The sequence below is a fragment of the Rhea americana genome, unplaced genomic scaffold (genome assembly GCF_003343005.1).
Source record: "Rhea americana isolate MKP2758 unplaced genomic scaffold, rheAme1 scaffold_62, whole genome shotgun sequence".
NCBI classification, from domain to species: Eukaryota; Metazoa; Chordata; class Aves; order Rheiformes; family Rheidae; genus Rhea; species Rhea americana.
The window spans coordinates 2366211-2387681 of NW_028186779.1; the positions used below are offsets into that span (position 1 = coordinate 2366211).

At 41.7% G+C, this 21471-nt stretch overlaps 2 protein-coding genes across 2 annotated transcripts in view; both read left to right on the top strand.

Moving 5' to 3' along the window:
• The window catches only part of LANCL2 (LanC like glutathione S-transferase 2), a 35027-nt gene extending 20039 nt beyond the window's left edge, over positions 1 to 14988 (top strand). The window contains exons 6-9 of the mRNA XM_085320237.1: positions 3480 to 3662; positions 5731 to 5907; positions 10193 to 10265; positions 12056 to 14988. Coding sequence (XP_085176363.1) covers positions 3480 to 3662; positions 5731 to 5907; positions 10193 to 10265; positions 12056 to 12171 — 549 coding nt within the window. The 3' untranslated portion in view covers positions 12172 to 14988. The remainder of the gene's footprint in view (positions 1 to 3479; positions 3663 to 5730; positions 5908 to 10192; positions 10266 to 12055) is intronic.
• COA1 (cytochrome c oxidase assembly factor 1) overlaps positions 8322 to 21471 on the top strand; it is a 222686-nt gene continuing 209536 nt past the window's right edge. The window contains exon 1 of the mRNA XM_085320242.1: positions 8322 to 8330. The gene's annotated coding sequence lies outside the window, so the exon portion shown is untranslated. The remainder of the gene's footprint in view (positions 8331 to 21471) is intronic.

Below are 21471 nucleotides of genomic sequence, written 5' to 3' on the forward strand. Positions count from 1 at the left end.
GCCTCCAGCTAAGGGACTTGATTCTCTGCAGCTTATTCAGATATGTCAGCAGGGCTTTCTGTTTACTTGACTGGAACATACATTCTTGCTCCAGAGTATGTATACCGTTTCTTGCGAATGAGTTGCAGTTCAGAGTGCTGCAGTTCTAAGAGCTGAGGTTTTCTGTCCTTAATAGAAAAAGGCAGGTGCCTTCTGTCATTCCGTACCTACTCTTCTGATGCCTGCAGGTTTAGACCACCTAAATATCCCCTTACTCACCATCCATCACTCTTTATCTTCAGTTTTTTGTTATTTTTAACCAGCTCCATTGCTGGTGTCTCTTCTTCTCCTGCCCTCCCTCTCTTATCTTGTGGGKTTTTTTTTTCACTATCTTAAAGCTCTTGGGAAACTTTCTCCTTAATCACACATTGATCTCCAGTATGCTTTTATTCTTTTGAGATTCTTCCTCTTCTTCCATCCTCTACTCCAAATGTCTATTTTTTTAATGTGTTTATGACTCCTGATGTGCTCTTTCTGTAGTACTTCATGAGATGTCTTATCTGTATGCCTGCTCTTTCCTATACTTAAATTTGTTTTTTTCTGCCCCCCATAAGAGATTCTCAAATAGGATTCTGATATTTGAAAAACAGACCTGAGTGTTTTTTTTTTTTTTTCCTGTAAGGCCTGGAAATAGTATTCAAATTCATTAAAAAAGATGTCTATAGAGCAACAAAATTTATATTGTACCTTCCTCTGGTTTTGAAAGGTGCTGGCAGTTGGTGCATCTCTGTAAATGTTAATTTTCATACCAGCTCATGCAGAATGACTTTCCTTCAGGCAAGTGGAAGGAACGTAAGTCTTTGTAGCCTAAAGCTATGTATGAACACTCGCTGCAGAAGTGAGTGATGTGGTATTAGTGTTGCCACTGCTCAGCCATTCCTCACTTGCAAAAGACTTTGTGACGGCTCCTTGTCTGCTTCAGCTTAGCTCAAACCACTTCCACCAGTAGCTCAGGCTAACTGGGCTGACTTTGCTGTGGAGGTGGCTACTGATCTCCTGCTTGGGATCATATATGAATCTGAATATAGCTGTTTTCTGCTCTGGTCATCTAACTTAGCCTGACGCTGTTCTGACTTAGGTGTTCTTATTTTCACTTCACTTTAAACTTTCCCTCACTTTAAGGAAGCCTCTTTAAAGGCTCCATCCTTTATTTTCTATTCAGGATTGATAACAGAAATGATTTTGCAGTGTTTTTGGTTTAAGCAGAAGCTACTCTGTGTACATATGTTATAATCATAACTATCTTTTCCTTTAAAAATAAGTACTGCTTTTAAGAATTACCACAAAGTCATTGTTTATGCAGCATTAGATTACTGTCTTTTCATCCCACATTAAATATTGTGAGTCATGCCAAGCTGAGTCATCTACTGCAGAGGAAGATGACATATCAGAGTCCATTCTTTCCCCCATCACTCCTCCTCTGTATGAGGAGTTTTTCAGCAAAAAAATCAGGAGACTAGTTGGTTGTGTGKTTTTTTTGATAAATGAAAATGAACATCACACATAGTAGCAGTTGARATGTGAAAGCCACTCACTGACCGTTGTTTCTGTAAAACACCTTTATGAAGATACATGTATTGCTGGATCAGCTTACAGGTAGAAGAATAAGTGCTCAGTAGTGTTAAATAACTCATCTGATAAGCAGAGCGGGAAATCTGAAATGCTAGCTAAGGAATCTCCAGTCGCAGCGCCCTTCATGAACTCTAAGGCAAAATAGTCTGTATATCACTGCTCTTGACCAGATATCTAGGGCACAGGTCAGTAATTACTTTTTTTGGTGTTAGCAGCTGTTGCTGGGAACCTCAGCAACTTAAAGGTAAAGAATTTGCTTGTGCTCAGAGCTTTGCGGAAGCACAAGGTGAGAAAGAAGATTAGTAAAGAGCTCTGCTTTTCTTGGGTCTACCTCACAAGGAGGGACACAATTCAGCTGTGGGCTAGGCTGTGCTTGCCTTGCAGAACTCTAGACTGAGTAGCATTTATTGCTGGTGCCTCTCTGCCTTGCCTTCTGCTGCAGGGGTCCAGTATAACATCAAAATCCAAAAGCAGGAATTCGTCTGAGAGACTGCTGTACCCCACAGGTTGATGCCTGAGTGAGATGTGATCAGCTCTAGGATGTTCTTCATGAACAAGTGATCTGTTTTGTGATGTGCTTCTGATGAACAGTGTGAAGATTTCTGTTCCATGCATGAAAGTGTAGAGGTGGGCTTTATTCTAGGATACTGATAAATAGGAGCCTAGTAAAGCTCCCCTGACTGAGCAAGGAAAAGGCTTATGGTTTATTTTGGGTTACTGAAAATACAGCTATTTAAAGTTATTCTTCATTTGGCTAAAGGAGTGTGAATTGTAGCAGGGTGCTCACCTAGTGAATGCAARTATAGTGGAGTTCGTGGAAATAAAATTCTATGACACTGAGTCTGCTACAAAGATTAATTAATTATTAGCTCCTGTAGCTCCAGTTTCTGCATTTGTTCCCATAGCTTGCAGGAATTTCAGATACCATGTAGCCTAGGGTAAATATAAATAGTTCTGTTATGAAAATACTGTAAAATAGACTGATAGAGGAATGAACAACTAAGAACAACTTCAGAAGACAACCCCAGTAGACCAGTAGCAGACCCCAGTAGAAACTCAGCTTCAAACCTTTATCTACAAGGAGAACACAGATCAATGGATATATTCTTTCAGCAAGAATGTAAACTAGATAAAAGTGATGAGAAACAAAGTCCAGAAGARCACTTTAAGGGTGAGAGTCACAAAGATATTAGTACCTTAAGAGGTAGCTGTTCCTTCTGAAAATACCAAATGGCACTTTTAGTACGTGTTTTTGCGAAAGCTAGCCCTGATGGTCTGTGATCTGTCTGCTGTGTTCACAGTTGAACATTTAAATTCATTTATTGAAATTACTGGTTTTATAGTCCATAACTTCAGCGAGTTTTGTTTGTGATGGAAAACATTAACCTCCTTTAACTTTTTGCCAGATATGCCACTGTACTCTGCCTTGTTTATTGGGAAATATGACAGGTTTGTCTATGCTGGTTATTTTTAAAACAAAACGTGTAACCTACTGTGTTTTAAATATCTACTATAAGCAACTAATCTATAAAATCTTCTTCCTGTAAGTTCTCTCTCTTATTTTAAGGTGTAAATAAGAGGCCTGGGAGTCTTGGAATCTGTATTCTGTTCTTAATCCGTCCACAGTCTTTCTGTGTCACGTCAAGGAAGCCAAGTAACAACTTAGTGCCCCAATTTCTTCATCTCTCCAGGAGCTGTAACAACACTCTTCACATGGGTATTGTGAACAGACATTAATTCAATCTGTATGAAGTGATTCAAAGAATTTGGATCAAGGGCACATACGTGTAGAGTACTTTAAAATAGACTACAGAATTAAGTGTTGATACTCAATTTGTTTCTACTTTAATTTTTTTTGTTATCTTTAGCCAATTGCAAATGTGGATCAGGAGACCCTGACGGAGCTGGTGAAGCCGAGCATTGACTATGTGCGTCATAAAAAATTCAGATCTGGAAATTACCCATCATCACTGAGCAATGAAACTGACAGACTGGTTCACTGGTGCCATGGTGCTCCTGGAGTCATCCACATGCTCATGCAAGCTTATAAGGTGAATCATTCCGTATATTTATACATATATTCTTATATAGAGACCTATACATAGGCCTATTAGATTTTAAGGCTTGCATTCTAAATTTTTCTCAGTCTAGACTTTCAAGCCAGAACTCTATAGCAGGTATCTAGAAATCTCAAAATCCTTATATAGTTATGTTTGTAAAGAAGTAGGTAAATCTGTTTCTCAGAATGTTAGCAGTTGCTAGACTTCAGGCTTTCTTGGAAAGGACATGTATTTAAACATTCTGATACCGGAATCCTGATTCTGAGACCACTGACCTACATTCTTTGAGTCTTCACCCCATGTGTTATAAAAATGGTGTTGTTTTTTGGAGGTGTAGGTTCATGTGTCTTGCTGAAGAATCTCTTCCATGAACTACTCCATTATTAAGATCCAGCACTTGAGAACTTAATATAAATGTCAGAACAAAGATTCTAGGCCCCTGCTATATGGGATAAATTCAACCCCGAAGCTACCACTAGCCTCTTGTTTGCTCCTGTCCATTCTTAACTAGGCTTTCTCTCTCTTGCGTTGTACACTTCTGATTTACATGACATTTGAAAACAYGCAATTTAATTAAATTTATGTAAATTGATTCCTGCTTGTGACAGCCCTCCTTGACAGATTCCCTGGTCAGCCTCTGSGAGGGCTGATGAAAAGCAGGCTTGGTTTGTGGAATAATTGCTCTTGATGCTACCTGAAAAGTGAACTATAAACATCTGACATCACTGCTGAATGCAATGGCAGTAACAGTTGCCTTCTCTTTGGGAGGTAACTTGACGCTGCAGACTTCTTCCTTTCCAGTGTGATGCTCTCCCCAGCAAAAAATGTTATTCAGGAGATAAGAGGGAAAGAACCAAGTTCTGTTTAGCAGTCTCCTTTCTGGCTTCCATCTGTATTTAAGGTGTTGAGGCATATGCTGCTTTTCTTACACTCTTTAATCTGCTTTTTGAAGAAGCGATAAGAAAGAGTATTTTATTGGCTGTGCTTTCATTCCCAGTAAAGAGACTTGGGACAGCAGAGAGCAATGTTTGTCCTGGAAAACAAATGCTGTTGCTAGGCCTTCATCTGAAATGTTATGACTGAGCTGGGAATAAGAGGCAAACCCTATTCAGAGAGGGACTTTATTTGCAAAAACCGTGTATATTTAAGAATCTTGCATGTTAATTGCTTTTATTATATTATTAAAGAGCATCATTGTAGAGGATACACCACCTGAAGGACTACATCTACAACAGTGCATCAGTTGCTGTTATTTTTTTTTCTTGTTAGCCTGTAGAGTGACCCAGGCAAAGGAGAGCAGAAAGCAGTCTTACAAAGATGGAAGTGTCTGGTGCTGTCAGCTAACTACTCTTTTTATTTTCTGCTCTATTGATGTGCTTTTCATGCTTTTAGGGTGTTCTTCAATTGCAATAAATTTTACAAGATTGGGCCTTCACCCAAACTAACTAGTGCCTCTGAATATCTCCAATACAAATACTAATCAAGGTAATGGAGTGTTCTTGCTCCTCTATTTGGCAGAGGAAGGAGCACTGTGCTATGCAAAGAGGCATTTTCAACATGGGATTAGAAGCTGCTGGTGAGTAACTTGCAAGTAGTGGCCAGAAAGATTACGACTAAGCCCTTCAGGACCGGATTTGATGGCCACTATTCTGTGTTACATTTTCTTGGACACAAGAATTACATTTCTGTAGATTAAATCAAATGATGTCATGGTTTGGGAATGGAGATGGCAAAAATACAAACAAGGAGCAAGGCACTCTTCAATTAGATTATAGGGGTAGAACTGAAGGTCCTGAAGTTGAACTTTTTTTTTTCTCTTGGGTCCTGATTTCAGAAACAAAAAATGAGGAAGTTCTTTTTTCTTGCAGAGAAAGRGGAAACAGCTGAGTAGGAGAGGAAAGGTATTTCTATAATGGATGTGTTATAAAAATCCCAAATAAATTGCATATGGTAAACCTCAGGAAAAAAAGCAAAACATCACATAGGTCCTCCCTTTCCTTTTCATTAGTACTTAATTTATGTGTGCCATTTTGTTGGTTTGTTTGTTTTTGTTCCACAGACCTTTAAAGAGGATAAATACTTGAAAGATGCAATGGAGTGTAGTGATGTCATCTGGCAGAGGGGTTTACTGAGAAAAGGRTATGGGATCTGCCATGGTACTGCTGGCAATGGCTACTCCTTCTTATCTCTCTATAACCTAACTCAGGACAAAAAGTACCTCTACCGAGCTTGCAAGGTGAGCTATGCTGCATCCCAACAAAATTAGTGCTCCCTTTCATGTTATAATGCTTGTGTAAATAGAATAAACTGTGATCATAATAGGTGTTACGTGCTAGTTCTGGAACTGACCCATTGCGAGATGGGGTGGAACAACAGTGTGCCATCATGTGCTCCCTGTTGCACACACTTTGATTGTCATACTTAAACTGTGTATTCTTTTTAATGTATAGAACATTTGGAAAAAGATACGGTTTGCTCTGTCAGAAGGATGAGGAACTGAACACATATTCAGAAGAAGAAAGTGGAGTCTGAAAAACAGTCTGCTTGAACAATAATAGATAAATGTTATTTAGTCCTAATTATTCCACTGAGAGATCTGCTTCTGTTCTCAGCTCCTCAAGCAATACTATTGTAGTCTTTTGTAATTATTTGTTTGCAGACTGGTGGCTGTTTTGGGCTTGCAGGGCTCTGAATTGCAGTTATTAAACTGCTCATTTAGATTTTTTTCATTAATACAAATTGCAGAGAAAGACACACTCTGAATTCTTCCACCAGAAACTTCCAGGTTTTGCTCTCATCTCTTACTGTGCTGACAGTCACCACCAAAGAAGGTTTTCTCTGCTGCTATTACCAGATCTCCCAGGAACTTTTTTCAACTTAATGCATTGATACGAGATTTCATATTGCATATATACTGATTTAGCTGAGAGTTTCATATCGCATACCTAATGATTTAGCTGAGGGCTGTTTAAAAGTAGCATAATGCCAAGTTTGATGAGTTGTTTGCCAGATGCSCTTGGGTGATCACTGGCCGTGAGTACAGCCATCGTATTCATCTCCACTYACAGCCTGTCCTTGTTAGTCGGCAGAGCTTTAAAAGAAAGGACTACTACAGGGAACGTGTGACTTTGTGTTACTTGTGCACCCAGCCCCTGCTGACATGGGAGCAGTAATACCAAGCATACAGTGCTCTCAGCACAGCTGTCAGGCTCTCCCGGTTATCCTCTGTTTTGATAATCTTTTGTGGCTCTGGGCAGTGTTGGCAGTTCCTGTTGGCATTGCACTTCTGTTCACATTGCCTGTGAGAGCCTGTGAAATCACAGCCTTGGCTGTGGGGTTTCCTCACTTTCTTGGAGGCAAACATCCCTCACACTGTTCAGCCCTCTTAGTTTAGACGGACCAGTCTGGACTGGAGAGAACAGAAGAGAGAGTTGAGAAACTTGTGTTTGCTGCTGACTTAAGTGTAGACCATTTAATTAGTTTAAATATGTGGGAAACCTAGCTCAGCAGATATGAGTTACTGTTACAAGACATCTTACATCACGTTCTGTTCTAGCCTAAGTAAAGCTGAAAGATCAGAAAATAGCGGAAGATCGAGAGAGAAATGCATTGGGGCTTTCGGTGGGTGAAAGGGTAGAAGAAAGAGTTGAGTGCCAAGTAGTCAGTAAACATAATTTTACTTTAATTTAATCAATGTATGTAAAATAATCCGGTGATCTTGTTATGTAAGAGACTTTTTTAGCAGTCCAGCACTCCCGTTCCTTTATTCTCAAGCTTCCATTCATATAAAGGTTCTCAACTGTAGATGCCCAGCCCATCTTGAAACATGGTTGGGAAAGCTTAGTTAAGCGAAGTAAGATTTCTGCCTTAATAGGTAATGTAACTATATTAATGTAGGTGGTAACTACCTTACTAGCGCTTCTGAACTACATAAAATCAGGTGGAAAGATTATTTTAACCATTTTTATTTTACGTTCGGTTTTTGTTTTCATTCTACATCCACATAGACATCACTTACACATCCTAGGAGGGCAGTGCAGCACTTGAACAGGTTGCTTAGAGAGCTCATGGAATCCATCCTTGGAGGTTTTCAAGGCTTGGTTAGAGAAAGCTTTGGCTGACCTGATCTGGGGTAGCTCTGTCTAACCAGTCCTACTTCAAGAAGGCTGAACTAGGTGACCTCAAGAGGTCCTATGAAACAGCATTTCTGCAATTTCAACCTATTGCTAATATGATGTAGCAGATTCATCTGCTCAAATACTTCTTTGCAGTATTGCATAAGTTCTTGTTTTCCTTTACTAGGAAAGCTGAGTATTTTCACAGTCCTTGAATTCTTGCAATTTTCCAGCTAATGTTTAAGAGATGACCTTAAAAAGAAGCATGGTAGAGGGAGATCTAGACCTGCAGTTCCACCATACAAAGCCAGAGAAAAGAGAGCATCGCTGTCTTAAAGCCAGACAAGGCAAGAGACTCAGTTACATAACTGAAATCATGTTGATAAGATATGATAAGCTGGCCAAAGACCGTTTGCAGGAGTTGCCCGCTGTAGTCACGACTGGAAGTGTATTTGCAGTGAATCTGCATTTTAGCATCTCCAGCGTTTGAACAGGCCTGTTATGCTCTTGCAGGGGAAATTTTGAAATTGGCAAAGGAATTCATGTCTGGCATTCTTAAAAATCTTTTGCCTATGAGCAAGAGCATACAGTTATGTTGATACCTGCAAGCATGTGACTGAGGGAACTAGATGGCTTTCCTCCCAGAGGTGTTTGCTCACACCACAGACATGAGGTCAAGGGGAAGGAATCTGGCCAGGAATCCCTACTTACCTCTCAGGAGCTGATACACTGGTACAATGAATTAGAAAAGCTTGAAAGACAATTGCTCATCACTGGCTTGCACTTCTCACTTTTGGGGGTTCAGTGTTATTAGATGGGGGCTCCCCATACTCCCCCCAGAACTCAAAAGGTCTAAAAAAGCTGTTTCTTGATTGCAGGCCTGGTCAGCCAGGATGACAAAAGGTGGCAAATGCTTTCTTACTAGAAGAGATTCCCCCCCACCCTCCCCCTGCAGTTTATTAAAGAAATTAGTGTGGCCTACTGGATCTGTGAGTTGGACTGAAGCTAAGAATTTTGATGTGATGATTGTGCTTTCCCTCAGTAGCCTTGGGCAAATTTTCTTTATTTCTGTTACAGTTCCCGTGCTGGCAATGATAATAAAGGCTAGTATGCAATAAGATTGGGATGGTGCAAGAATTAATTATAGTTTAGAAACATGCCATAAACATGTTCTGTCCTCAGATACAAGAGAAGATTATGTTGATAATTACACTTTGGTTGTAAGACTTACACCTGTGAGGGGCCCAAAAATACTTTTATCATTTCTCAATAACAGTGTTATGTTTGTATTTGTGGGTTTTTTACTCTGTTTCCTCAAGACATCCTCTCACACACACCCCAAACAAAGAAACTCACCCCACAGTAAACACTTAAGCAGAGTGTAGCAGGGGGAAAAGGGGAGAGATACTAGCCTTTATCCTGCTGTTTGACAGATTGRTAACTGGTTCTGGGAGTGTGTTTACATGTCAGGTGTCTCAAATGGTAGAGCTGGAGCCCCCTCTAGTGAGCAGGATAAGGTGTCTGCTAGCAGTCTGCCTTAATTGCAGAAAAAGTCCTCTCAGTCCTTTGCTTTGCCTGAATCTTGTACTTTTACCACTGCATTTTGAATAAGCGGCACTTTGCTTCAAAGCATAGAAATGCTAGGGAAATGTGGCCCYCCTATATGCTCACGAGCTATAATGAAGTATGAGATTGTTGCCATTAAATTGATCCAGATGTAGTTTGCAACTGATGTATGGGTGATGTAGCTACTGCAGTAATGTTGATCAAACAAAAGAAAGACCCTGTTGACTTTTGTAAATGGTATTTCATCTTCTGCAAGAAAATATGGAAAACCATAATTGTCTAACTATATTTACAATGATTTTTCATAAGGCTTGGGGAGAGAAATAAAGCTAAGTAATGTCAACTGGAGATTTAAGATTCTAGATTGGTGTGTGGAAGTGGAAGAAAACAGAAATGCCATTAATAGCATTTAGGTGCTGAGCACAAGGATAGATTAAGCACTGAGAYAGAGATGGAGCTGATACTATAGTATTAGCAGATTTTTGCCCCTGAAACTGAAGTATCTGTATGTTCTTACAGCATTTTCCACTGAGGTGTGGCAGAGTCAGTTTTTAAAAAAGAAGTAAGTACAGCCTACCTATTTACAGTGTTGTGGAACTGAAACCTGTGTTGTGGAAGTACATTTTCAGTTATCCTAAAATCTGACTGCAGTCTTGTTATGATTAAAGTGTAACAAATTAATTTTGGACAGGGAGTGCTGTGTTTTTCCTCTATTTTCACACTTAATACCTATTAAAATGTTTTCCCTTGCAGATGTTCAAGCTTGCATTTAATAGTCTTAATTAAAAAACAAAACCAAAACAGCTAAATAAAACCCCTTTTCTTTTACCTCCTTTGCAGTTTGCTGAATGGTGTTTGGAGTATGGTGCACAYGGATGTCGTATTCCTGACCGACCTTATTCACTCTTTGAAGGTAAAGTGATGGTATTGTGTTACATGGGAAGGAATGGCAACTTGGCAGTTACAACACATGTTTGGGAGTCGGGAAATTTTTGGTGGGTGCCAGTATTATTAAAAAGAAAAAAAAAGAAAAGGGAAGAGCCCCCCCCACACACACACACTTTCCTCTTCCCCTAAAAAAAAAAGGGAGGGGGGAAGAATACCTCACACTTTCTTAATTGCATTTGAGCAGTTTTCAATGTAAAGTCAGTGCCACTGTCATTGTCCCCTGTGCTAATGCCTCTCAGCGTAAAGCAGGCAAGAAGTCTGGGCAGCAGTTCTGCATTGCAGGCATTGTTGGACAGGGACTGGGCAGAGGAGCAGCTTTGGGGCTGATGTTGACTTGTCAGAACTGAATCTTCTCTGCTGCAATACTAAAGCAAGTAAAAGCTAGTTTTAACATTAACCCAAATTACTCAAACAGAAAAGAAATACTGAGTTATTTAGGGTTATAAAGGTATAAAGGTTTTCCTAAATACTTTTCTGGAGCTTTTTGTTTTTTAGATGCAATTTATATTTTAATCCCTATCTTGTAAATCTTTGTTTTAGAAACACAATAGCAAGGAATTATAGCCCAAGCAGGATTTAAAATAGCTCTGCTGCTCTGTGAACAGTGAACCTAGTGTGCCACCTATCACAAATATATAAAATTACAGCAGACGCAAAAGGATTATTTTACAAATAAGCCAAGCCCATGAGTTAACACCAAAGAGCAGTAGCTTTTTGCGTCCCTTATAAATATTAACACAATGACTCTGTATTTAGAGAAGTATAATTATTCTTACTCCTGAGGGAACCCTTGCATGCATTTGTGGAAGCAAAAAGTAGACATGAAATTTTTAGGTTGGAAGCTTTGAAATTTGTTGAGGATGCAGAGTAATGTCAACAGYAGTCAAGATGCATTGTGCCTTAATAGTGACTGCATGGCTTTTTACAATTTTTAAATGTCAGTGACTTGTTTTTTGGAAAGATTTTTAAGTCTTAAATTTGGACAATTTTTGGATTGGTTATGTAGCCAAAATCATATTTGAAGTTGTCCAGTTCTGCACACCTGTGCACACAGGCACACTTCCATTGTGAGCTGCATGTGCCCCTTGTGGGATTAAACTGGAAGTTGTATGTCTTCTCTTACTCATTTCATTTATATTGGATACTTGCATTTCAGGAAGGTCAGTGGTTCAGACAATAGAATTTTAATGTGATTATAAAACTGAGTTTGTAGTTACTGTATACAGCAGTTGTATACAACGGTGTGCTGTCCTGCTGTAGGGTGGATCTGCCTTCTGTCACCCTAAGAGTTCTGTGGGTTGATGCTGCTGTTAATGCTTCAGACTCCCCGTGCTCTCTGTATAAATAGTAAATAAATTAATCAGTACATCACAAAAACAAAAAGTTTTGCCTTTGTTTCTTAAACAGTGGAATGTCTTTGATAGACCCTAAATAAGCAAGATTTTAAGTGAGATCTGCTCAAATTGTGATAGACAGTCCAAGCGGGACTTTTTTTTTCTAACTGAAGTAGCTTTGAGACTGTGCAGCTGAAAACACTATTGCAGAGAGAACTTTGTTCCTGCCTTTGATCTTTTTAAGTGAAACTTGAGTTTCCTGGTCAAAGTACAGATGAGTTTGGCTTTCCAAAGGCACAAGGTTCACCAATTCAGAATGCTCTAGCAAGGAGGCGTTCTAACAGGTGCTCTTGCCTTTGCTGTCAGCTCTGCTCTTTTTATGTCCAAGATGCACAAGAATCTCTTTCTTGTTATGTTTTAGGGATGGCCGGAGCTATTCACTTCCTCTCAGATATTTCAGTACCGGAGACTTCCCAGTTTCCAGCATTTGAACTTGGACCTCAAAGGAGGGAAAACAAAGTGGAACAGGATAGCTAAGGGATCATTTTGAAAGGGAACTATGCCAAAAGCGACAAGACTGTTTAGTGCCTCCGATACTGAACCAACTCGATCCTAAAGTCACAGGTGGATAAATTCCTTTTCCTACTCCCTTCTGCCCCAGAGGACTGTGAAATCACTAGAGCGTGGATAAGAAGAAGACACATTTAAGTTCTGTTAAAGTGACACCTTCACATGTAGGACAAGAGAAGTCAAGTTTGAACTTTCGTTGCATTTGTCGTCTTCAGGTCTTTCACATGCTCTGCATGTTTATCACTGTTGTCTGTTGATGTGAGTCTTTTATTGTAAGCAAAAAGCTGTTCTCTCTGTGAATCTCAGTCGTGTCCCTTTGTGCATGACTCACAACAGCAGTGTTGCTTTCTGCAGTGTGATTATCCACAGAGTCCCACTTTATGCCGAACAGCCAGTGTAAGACAGTGCCTGGTTTCATTGGTGAGCTGGTACTTTAAAATGAGAAGAAATTCTTTATGTTCACATTTCTGCATTTTTCTCCACAGCCTCTAGAAGCTGGGACAATGCAGATCAACCTTGTTTGAAGAAGTGGTATGAGGTCATCTCAGTTTTCAGGAATTTATTAGGTTTGCAGGGACCTGTTGGTCAGGGCAGGGGGGAGGTTGGTTGTTTTTGTTTTTTGAGCAGAGCAGGAACAGCAAGTTATACTTTTCATCTCTGTTTAGTTGGATTTGCAATAAATCCATCCTACATCATATAACATGCAAAGGAGTAGCGAGGGGAGGCAGAGCAGTGTCTCATGGCTGGTAACTCAGGATGACTGTCGCTGCTGGAACAAGGAGGTAATTTGTTCCATTTGCCTCCAGCCCCACTGCATTATCCCAGGTAGTGTGACAGGAGCAATAAATATCAGCTGTTCATGGAGGTTGCTGAAGAGTTAAGGAACGATATGTAAACTGTTACTAGAAATTGTGAGTAAAGTTTACATCATCTTAAATTGAAAACAAAAGAGAAAAATTATTTTGTCCCTATTTCTGAACTGTGCTGTTAGTGCTTTGYTTCTTGTTGTAGTGTGGTAGTGGTGTGAAATACTAGTCCTTCCTTCTACTGGCAAGGTATTCCTCAATTCTGCCTCCATACTCTTAAGTTGGGAGGAGAAGTGGAACTTAAGGCAAGAATATTTACAGCACATTTATGTTTTCCATGTAATAAGTACACTTACTATTTGAAAAAGATAAGTAGGTGGAGCATTCTCTCACTTGCTCAAGCTCTGTTGTCCTCTTCCCACTCACCCCCTTCTGGCTCTCCTTGTGCTCTGTCATTCCAGGTGCTTATTTTAATTGATATCTTACATTGGGTGTGAGTGTGGCAGATGGAGAAACTTTGTCTGACCTTTCAGGYGTGCACTGGGATATATATGACCTGTGAGCCATCTGCTGAGCTCTAGCATTTGCAGTCAGGCTTGGAAATGCATTGTGGCTCCTGCATAAATCTCTGARTGGCAGCAAGTGGCTTCCTTGAACTTTATGGTATCTGTTGCCAAATCCAGCCGGATGTTAATAATCTCCTGATTGAGTTCTGCTAGGCAATAGAGGCCGTGCCAGTGCGGGGGCAGCTTCGTGTCACAGCGTAGCGCTTGTGTTGATGTGTCAGTAGGACTGAAGGGTGGGAGCAGCAGGAGGAAATTTTCCACCCCACTGGCAAAGGATAGAAGATGAGGCTCTGAGCCCAGCTGCACCTGTACAGCCAAGGAAGAGGGAAGTTTCTGAAAGGTGACAGGAAGGAGGGAAGCTGCGTGGAAAGCRGCTGCGGGGAAACGAACCTAAGCAGAGAGGGAGGACGTGAAGGGATCAGTGAGGAGCTGGGAGAGCTGATTCCAGGATGTATGCAGAGGGTACCAGTGGAGGCTATCTATCTCAGATGTGYCTCCTTAGCAAGCACACTGTGTCTTTATATTTCTTTTTTCATCCTCGTGTATCATTGATCCAGCCCATAAATGTTCCAGTGAGGAAACTGGTCCAGGATGAAGTCCCACAGAAATCCTAACTACAAAAGCAGAGCAGGGGAGGTAGAACGCAGCCTGCTCCTCTGTTTTATTGTTTTATGTTCTTTTTTTCCTCTCTTCCCTCTCCTCTCTTTCTTCCCTCTCTACGTTTTTTTTTCATTCAGTGATTATAAGCTTTCTTGGCTACTGAGCTTGAATGGCAGCTGTGGGAGGTAATTTTGGCTGGCAGGGGCCCAATGAGAAGTAAAACTTTGTTTAAAAAAAACTGTATAGGTGTATGTACACACTTAGATTAATACTGAGCAGCTCTCTGGGGCACTTGAGTGCAGCAGTCAAAATAACRAGCAGGTCAGCTATTGGCTCGTTCTGTGTTGTGGCCACTCTTCTGCTGTGGTTAGGCCTGGCACTGTCTTCCTTCAGAAAATCATGTTGGAATTGAGCAAGCCTGGAAACATAATGCATAAAGTCAGGAAGCTCAGGACAACACATCTGCCTCATCTTTTTGAYGTGACTTCCCTCATGACTCCTCCTTTGTGCTCGTGGCAGCTTTGTGATGTGCAGGTGGCCCAATAAAAAAAGGATGTTGTGTGAAGGGGGTGAAAAAATGCATTTCACCAACACATTTGAAAATTTTGTTTTCAGAAATCACATCAAACTAAAATGTGGAAAAAAAAAAGTCTTAATATTCCCTAGTTTGCCTTGTCCATGTGTAATAGTCCATATATTGCAAAAATGCATTAGTGTTAAAAATGGAGATGCTTATTACGCAAAAAAAGGGAAAAATGCTCATGTTTTTGTTCTTTGGCTTTATTAGTAAAGATCAAGCTATATGGTGGCAATCTGTCTAAAAAAAATTTTTGTGGTGTGTTCCTTCCTTCCTTGCTGCAGYGCTGTGGTAGCTGTTCCACTTCTGTAACTGCTGAATTGTCTCCCAGTTTCATAGGCTTGTAGAATGAAACAGAAATGTCAAAGTATGAAAGCACGTGGGCACATCACAAAAAATAAATAAAAAAATAATTWAAAAAAMMCYTTCACCTTTTACTAGCATTGAAGGGCTCTTACTGTTAATTCTCCTGAGTGATTCGCAGTGCRCATTGCTTAAATGTAAAGTGTAAAGTTTCTCTTGCCTCTCTGGTCAAACAGGTCATGTTGAACAGTGTTTTCAGTTCAAGCTTTACTTTTAGCTAGGTGGCTTTTAGGAACACACGTATGAAATGTCTCTGTCTATCTGACTTGTGCAGTGATTTCATCTGTTTTCCAGCTTCAAGAAAGTTTGAGGTTTTTCTCTAGCTAGGATTTAACTCACTGTGCTTGTGAGTATGCTGCAGCCATAGGGAAGTATTTCTGATTCACAAAGCTCTGTGTGCCATTTGTGGCCCGCTATGCTATTTGAGAGCAAAGACTCCAAACAGAAGYGTTTCTTCTTTGAATTCATGGTGTACTTGTGACCTGTAGGCAGATCTCAGCCACCAAAGTACTGTTCTTTCTATATTAGGTCAAATAGCATAGAGAGGACCGTCAGAGGAGAGGGGTGCCAGAGCCACAGGGCTTGCAAAAGCAAGGTAGCCTATAGACCGATTTAACCATTTCTCTCACCCAGTGAGACAGCAGAGCTGCATTATAAGCCAGGTACTACGGGTGATGTGTTAGATAGCAGGAAAAAAAAATCCACTATCTGACAGGGTGCTTTAGCCGCAGCTTCTTAGGTATATGCATACAGAACAAAGACRTTTGGGTTTTCGGTTTTATTTTTACTTTTTTTGAGTAGAGAACAAAGAATAATCTTTCCTTTGTGCTCTACATATTTTGAGCAGCTTCTTAGAAAAATATAGTCCTAGCTGTTTGTTTTCACAGCAGTGTAGGCTGTCATAGCGCTTGAAAGAAAGAAAAGAAAAACCCCACAAAASGAAAAAAGCTTGTCACTACATTAGCTTTTCCTGAAGTGATAATGAAACACTGGAGCTACAAGGCGGTGGCTGGTGGGAGCCCTAGACAGAAATGCCAGGGTTGGTACYATCTTTGTCAACCCTGGTCCTATTTGCAGCACAGCTGATTAGTCATCCTACTAATSACTGGGATGGAAGCCACCGCATTATATTGCAGGTGAATTTGGCCCTTGTCCTACAAGAGATGGGCAATCAGTAACACCAGGGACTTATTTTAAAGGCTATTTTTTCCCTCCCTTTTTGCTTCCTGCTTGCACAGGGCCGTGTGCCTGCTGGAAGGCTGAAGCAAAACCACCTGCCCTATGGGGCGCCATGAACTTAGTTGACAGACCAATATGGAGCCTTCCCTAACGGACAGGGAAGGCAGCAAGACCGTGGAGGCAAGGTGCCTCACTGGAGGAACACGTTTTACTTTCTTCTGGCCAGAGCAGGAAAGGAGCATTGAGCTTGCGGAKCATGGTGCACAGGAGGAACAGGCTTAAGCCTTTTGTCATCGTGTGCCAAAAGCAGCTTTACAGGCCTGTTGAAGGACAAAAAGCAATCCTCACCGCTGATTATTTGGGTGCGGGGGGGGGAGGGGGAGTAAGGTGCTCTTGAGTCAGACATCATCCTGCTGCCACAGGGCAAGAGGGAGATGGGTGGAGCATAAAGCAAAAAGCCAAGGGGGAGGTGTTCCCAAAGCTTCCTAGAAGCAGGACAGTGAACATGCAGGTGGTCAGGTTCATGGTCACGGAGTCACTCTGCACCCTTGGGTGTTCCTGGCCCAAGGAAGTTAGAAGATCAAACCAGGTCAAACCACAGCAACCCCCAGCTGTTAGTGTCAGGTCATGGCCACCAATTCACCAGCCACCAGGTAACCCTCAGMCCCGACACAGTACACGAGCTGTTTCAGCACCAGCAACCTGAAGAGCCGTTCACGGCCATCATGCAAGACCAGGCTGTGGGAGGCCAGGACAGGCGTTCAGTGGCTGAGATTGATTTTCTGCCCAGATCAGTTGAGCGAGCAGTTAYGCACCTCCTGGTCTGCAATGCATTTGACAGGCTGCTCGTTACCAGCTCTCTGCTGGTGCCTGCATCTGTCACCTGCTGCCGGGGTTTCGAGGCTGCGGTCTCCTGGTGGGCTGGTGCGGACTGGTGACGGAGGGGGGTGGAGGGAGGCAGGTGGTGCCTCCTTGAGCCCCTCGCCCGCAGCTCTGCGCCCTAAACCTGGCGATCAAGCTGTGCTCTGTCAAAAGGAAGAGGTGCGTTTGTGGAGCACAGAGGAGTCTCGGTATGACTGCCTCAAATCTTTACCCTTCGTGGCAATCGGACAGCTAATCCCAAACAAGATGTTTGGGCATCTGTAGCTAGCAATCACCTCACACTGGCCCAGGTAACAACCAGAAAGACACTCAAAAAATAAACTGTTCCCTCCACCGGGAGGGCACAGTTCACACGCATCACTATGTGTACCTGTTACACGGCACTTTTTTTTTCAAGAGACCAGCACTAATACCRGAAAATGGCTTTTTGGCACCACTCTATCTCTACCCCAAGAAAGTCTGCCCCAGCATGCAACCCTGCTGTACTGCAGCTCTTCAAGAAACGGGTCTGCTCCACGGTGAAGGGGGCGCTCAGCAGTCAAGGCCGCAGAAGTCAGAAAAAACAAACACACACAAACCCTGCTGTTTGTAGAGATGATGCAGAGCCCTGCTCGGCCTAATCACGATTGCCAGATCCTGCGCCAACACRTTTCAATGTTTCACCATTAATCTACACTTCCATATTCAAGGCTTTGCTGCTAGAAATTGCTGAGCTGCTCAAACCTTGCTGAGGGAGCAGGACAGAGTCGGTGAGAGGGCTCCAAAGCATATTCCTCACCTCTCTCCAGTGCGCTGCGCTTTGCTCTAGCAGACACGAGGAATAAAGAAATGGAGCAGTCTCTGGGAGCTGAGCGACTGCTGGAAAGCAGCTCTTCGTGGGCTGCGCACAGCCTAATGCTTCGGCTTACCCGTACAAGAGGAAACCTGCCTGCGTACATTACCTTGCACCATACACTGCRTTAGCACTGGAAGCTACGCTGGTGCTTCCAGGAGACACAGGAATAGTTCATARCTTTCCCTAGAGGAGCCCGTAAGTTGGGAGAATCAAGTCTGGTGATAGAAACTTAAGCAGTGGTAGCTAATCATTTTTTTCAGAAAGGAAAAGTGGTATTTTGGTCACATGCAGCTACTTATATGTGAAAAATATGAAAATTTGATAGGAAGGGAAGCAAATGGGGTTTTTTTGGTCTCACAAACATTGGTGGAACAAGCCTCAGTAACCTGAAATGAGATAAACTCAGGAATATGGCCAGCTGTGAGGCAGGGTTTGCTGAATGAGGAGATGGCCTTTGTTCAGAACTGCGTTTAATGCCGCTCCRGAGAAAAATTTGATGACCGTGTACCTGGAGGCGCAAGCTGCACACAGTGCTCTCAGGGTCCTTCATGAGCCTATAAACATCTCTGCTCATTCGTGCCCTCCATAATCCCTAAGCCTTGCTGTTCTTCATCGAGACAAGGCTGATGGCAAAACCTCAGACCTTAAACCAATCCCCCAGCCATGGGAAGGGCAAGTTTCTCCCCCACCTCACAGTATGTCCTAGGCTTTCCTCACAGGCCTTCAACACAGCAAAGATTAGCCACACCATAGCTACAGGCAAGGTATACAGAGACTCAGTGGCAACAYTTCTAAAGCTGCTTAGTTGGAAATTTTACAGTGGAACAAAGATAYGCACCCCTCCCATGTCCTCCAGGGTTGGAGTAGCAGGGACTTTGAAGGTTTTCTTGCCTGCAGTGACCACCTTGGCACATTCCTTCCAGTCAATGCCTCTTCGTAGACACATGAGACACATTTTGAGAATACCTAACTGAACAGAGGACCTCAAGGAGTGATGTTTATGCTTCTGGCTACAAATAGGGCTTAGTAATTGGGCCTTAGCACCTTTATTATGCTCCAGTCCTATTTTAGAGCATCTACCTCCTCTGCTTCAAATGCTACTGCAAGAAACAAGATTGGGACCTACCACACACCAAACCAACCTTCTGATGTAGCTGCTGAGATCGCCAAAGCAGATGGGGAGGCAGCCCCACAGCCTGGGCTGCAAGCCACAGCTTGAGCTCAACCAAACTTACTTTGCAGTCAAAACATCACCCCACCTTGGGAGTGAGACACTAGGATCTCTGCTGTGTTAGAAACAACAGCAGCAACCAGAAAATCTTGCACATAAATCCCTGTGGCTAAAGCACTTACCTGTAATAYGGAAGTTCACCTTAGCTGCAATAACCAGCTGCACGCTTCGCTCATCAAGACTGCGGAGTAACACTGTGTTTGAAGATCATGTTTTCTTCCACCGCTGTGATCAAGGCTACCCACCTAACCTGCCAGCACTGCTCCAGTGGTAAGTAGTGATCCTACCATGTCCACTTGTGTAGCTGTAGCCTGCGGTTTAACTCAGGCTCTCTGAAGTGGCAGTCGGATACAAGGATCTCTGTAGWAGTAGTCCTACCTACTGTCCTCTTTTGTACTTAAACGATCACACTTCTGCTCTACTTGCTTACATTAAGCTTTCTAAAAAAACACCACTCAGGAAAAAGCAATAAAGATGATTAGGTGCTGAAAGGCAGCAAGAGCAATATCTAATGTTACTTTAATAAAACACATTCCAAAAGAAACTCTGTGTAAGTTTCAAGAGTAACAGAAGCCTGAGACTGTAGAAAGACCAAGTGCTGCTCCATCCTCCAAACCACCAACCCCTTTTTACAAAAGATGCAATATACACACACAGATCAGCTTTATTTTGTTAACACGACCCTACCAAAAGCTACCAGTTTCCTCCTCCTTCCTCCCCCCACCCCAGCTTTTTTTTTTTTTTTTTTTTTTTTTAACTAAAGGAAAGAAAGGAAAAGAAGAAAAAAGTAACCTAAAAAATCCCCAAAGCAAGGCAACCAGAGAAGGGCATGTAAGCAATCTGCAGTTCACAGGAATACAAACACAGATGCTGGGTATTCAATAGGAACCCAAGCAACTGCTATGAGAGGAATGCATGTATGTTGTAAGAGGTAGTATCAACCACCAGCATTAACAAAGAAAACAACCAGACTGCAGAAAAACTTCACCAAAATCTGAATTTCAGTATACAGCGTATGAATTCACTGTAAAAGGCTTCTATCCAATCTTATCAGGAAAATGTCAGCTCTYGTAGATACATTTCATAATATAAAAAGACTTAAGTCTATTTTCTAACATCAGAGGTCTGTCATCATTTCTGTCGACAGAAAAAAAAAATGTTGGATTTGTTGTTAAAAAAATTACACGGTGCATGCACAACTGTATGATGTGACATAGGCAACTTTAAACTTTGAGTGCACAGTAATTTAGAAAATATATACAGTTGTGGCGTGCAGGCAGATGGACCGATTGATTGATCATATATAGAAGGTACCTTTCCTTATCTTAAATGTCCACTGAGCCTGCACTGCACATGCAAAAGTACACGCTTTGTCCCGTATTATGATGCACAGTAAGAAAACGCATTTATTCAGAACACTTTTGAAAAGTATTTCTACCTTGTCTCAGTGTCAGGTTCAATGTGAGGGGAATTGGGTGAGGTTCTCCAGTCCCTGATATACAGCCAAAGATACAAGGTGACCTAAAAAACCAACACTGCAATAGGAGAGGAGGAGCATACCACTCGCCTCATTCGTTCTGTTCCTCTTGCACGCAAGGAAGTCTGCAGAAAACCCTGATACTTAAGAAAAACCAAAACAGTCCCTTGGCAGGCAGTTCTCTCCAAGCATTACATGAACACCTSGTATTCGGCACATGAGCAGCCCCTTTTATGTTTCACTGCTTAAAATTAAACAGCCAACTGATTGGAAAACAGCCCTGCCTATCAAAACACGTTAAATTATAGATTAAGTAAGATTTAAAGCTAGCTAAGCAACTTAGGCAAGAGCAGCTCTGGGAAGCTAAGAAAAGAATTTTGTCCTTCCTAAATTCAGTGTTACTGAATAAATCAGAAAAAAAAAAAAAAAGGCTTACCTGGGTCTGCTTGCATTTCTTAATTTTTAAGTATAATGAAAAAGAATTACAAAAAGTATTARAATTTAGGTGGGTTATTTTTAATCCATAATACAGTATGGAAGAGTGAGCAAAAGACTGGGCAAACTTCTTATAAGTAGATACCAKTCAACATTTTTGAAGCATATATTGAACTAAGCAAATATAGGATATGATCTGATTCAGTCTTGCATGGATTATACAATAACTGCAAGTGCGAACTCAGAACTGGGGGCTAACCTCACATCAGCTCTGATTTCACGAGTCCCTCTTAGTGGCAGAAGGAGCTCTGCAGTC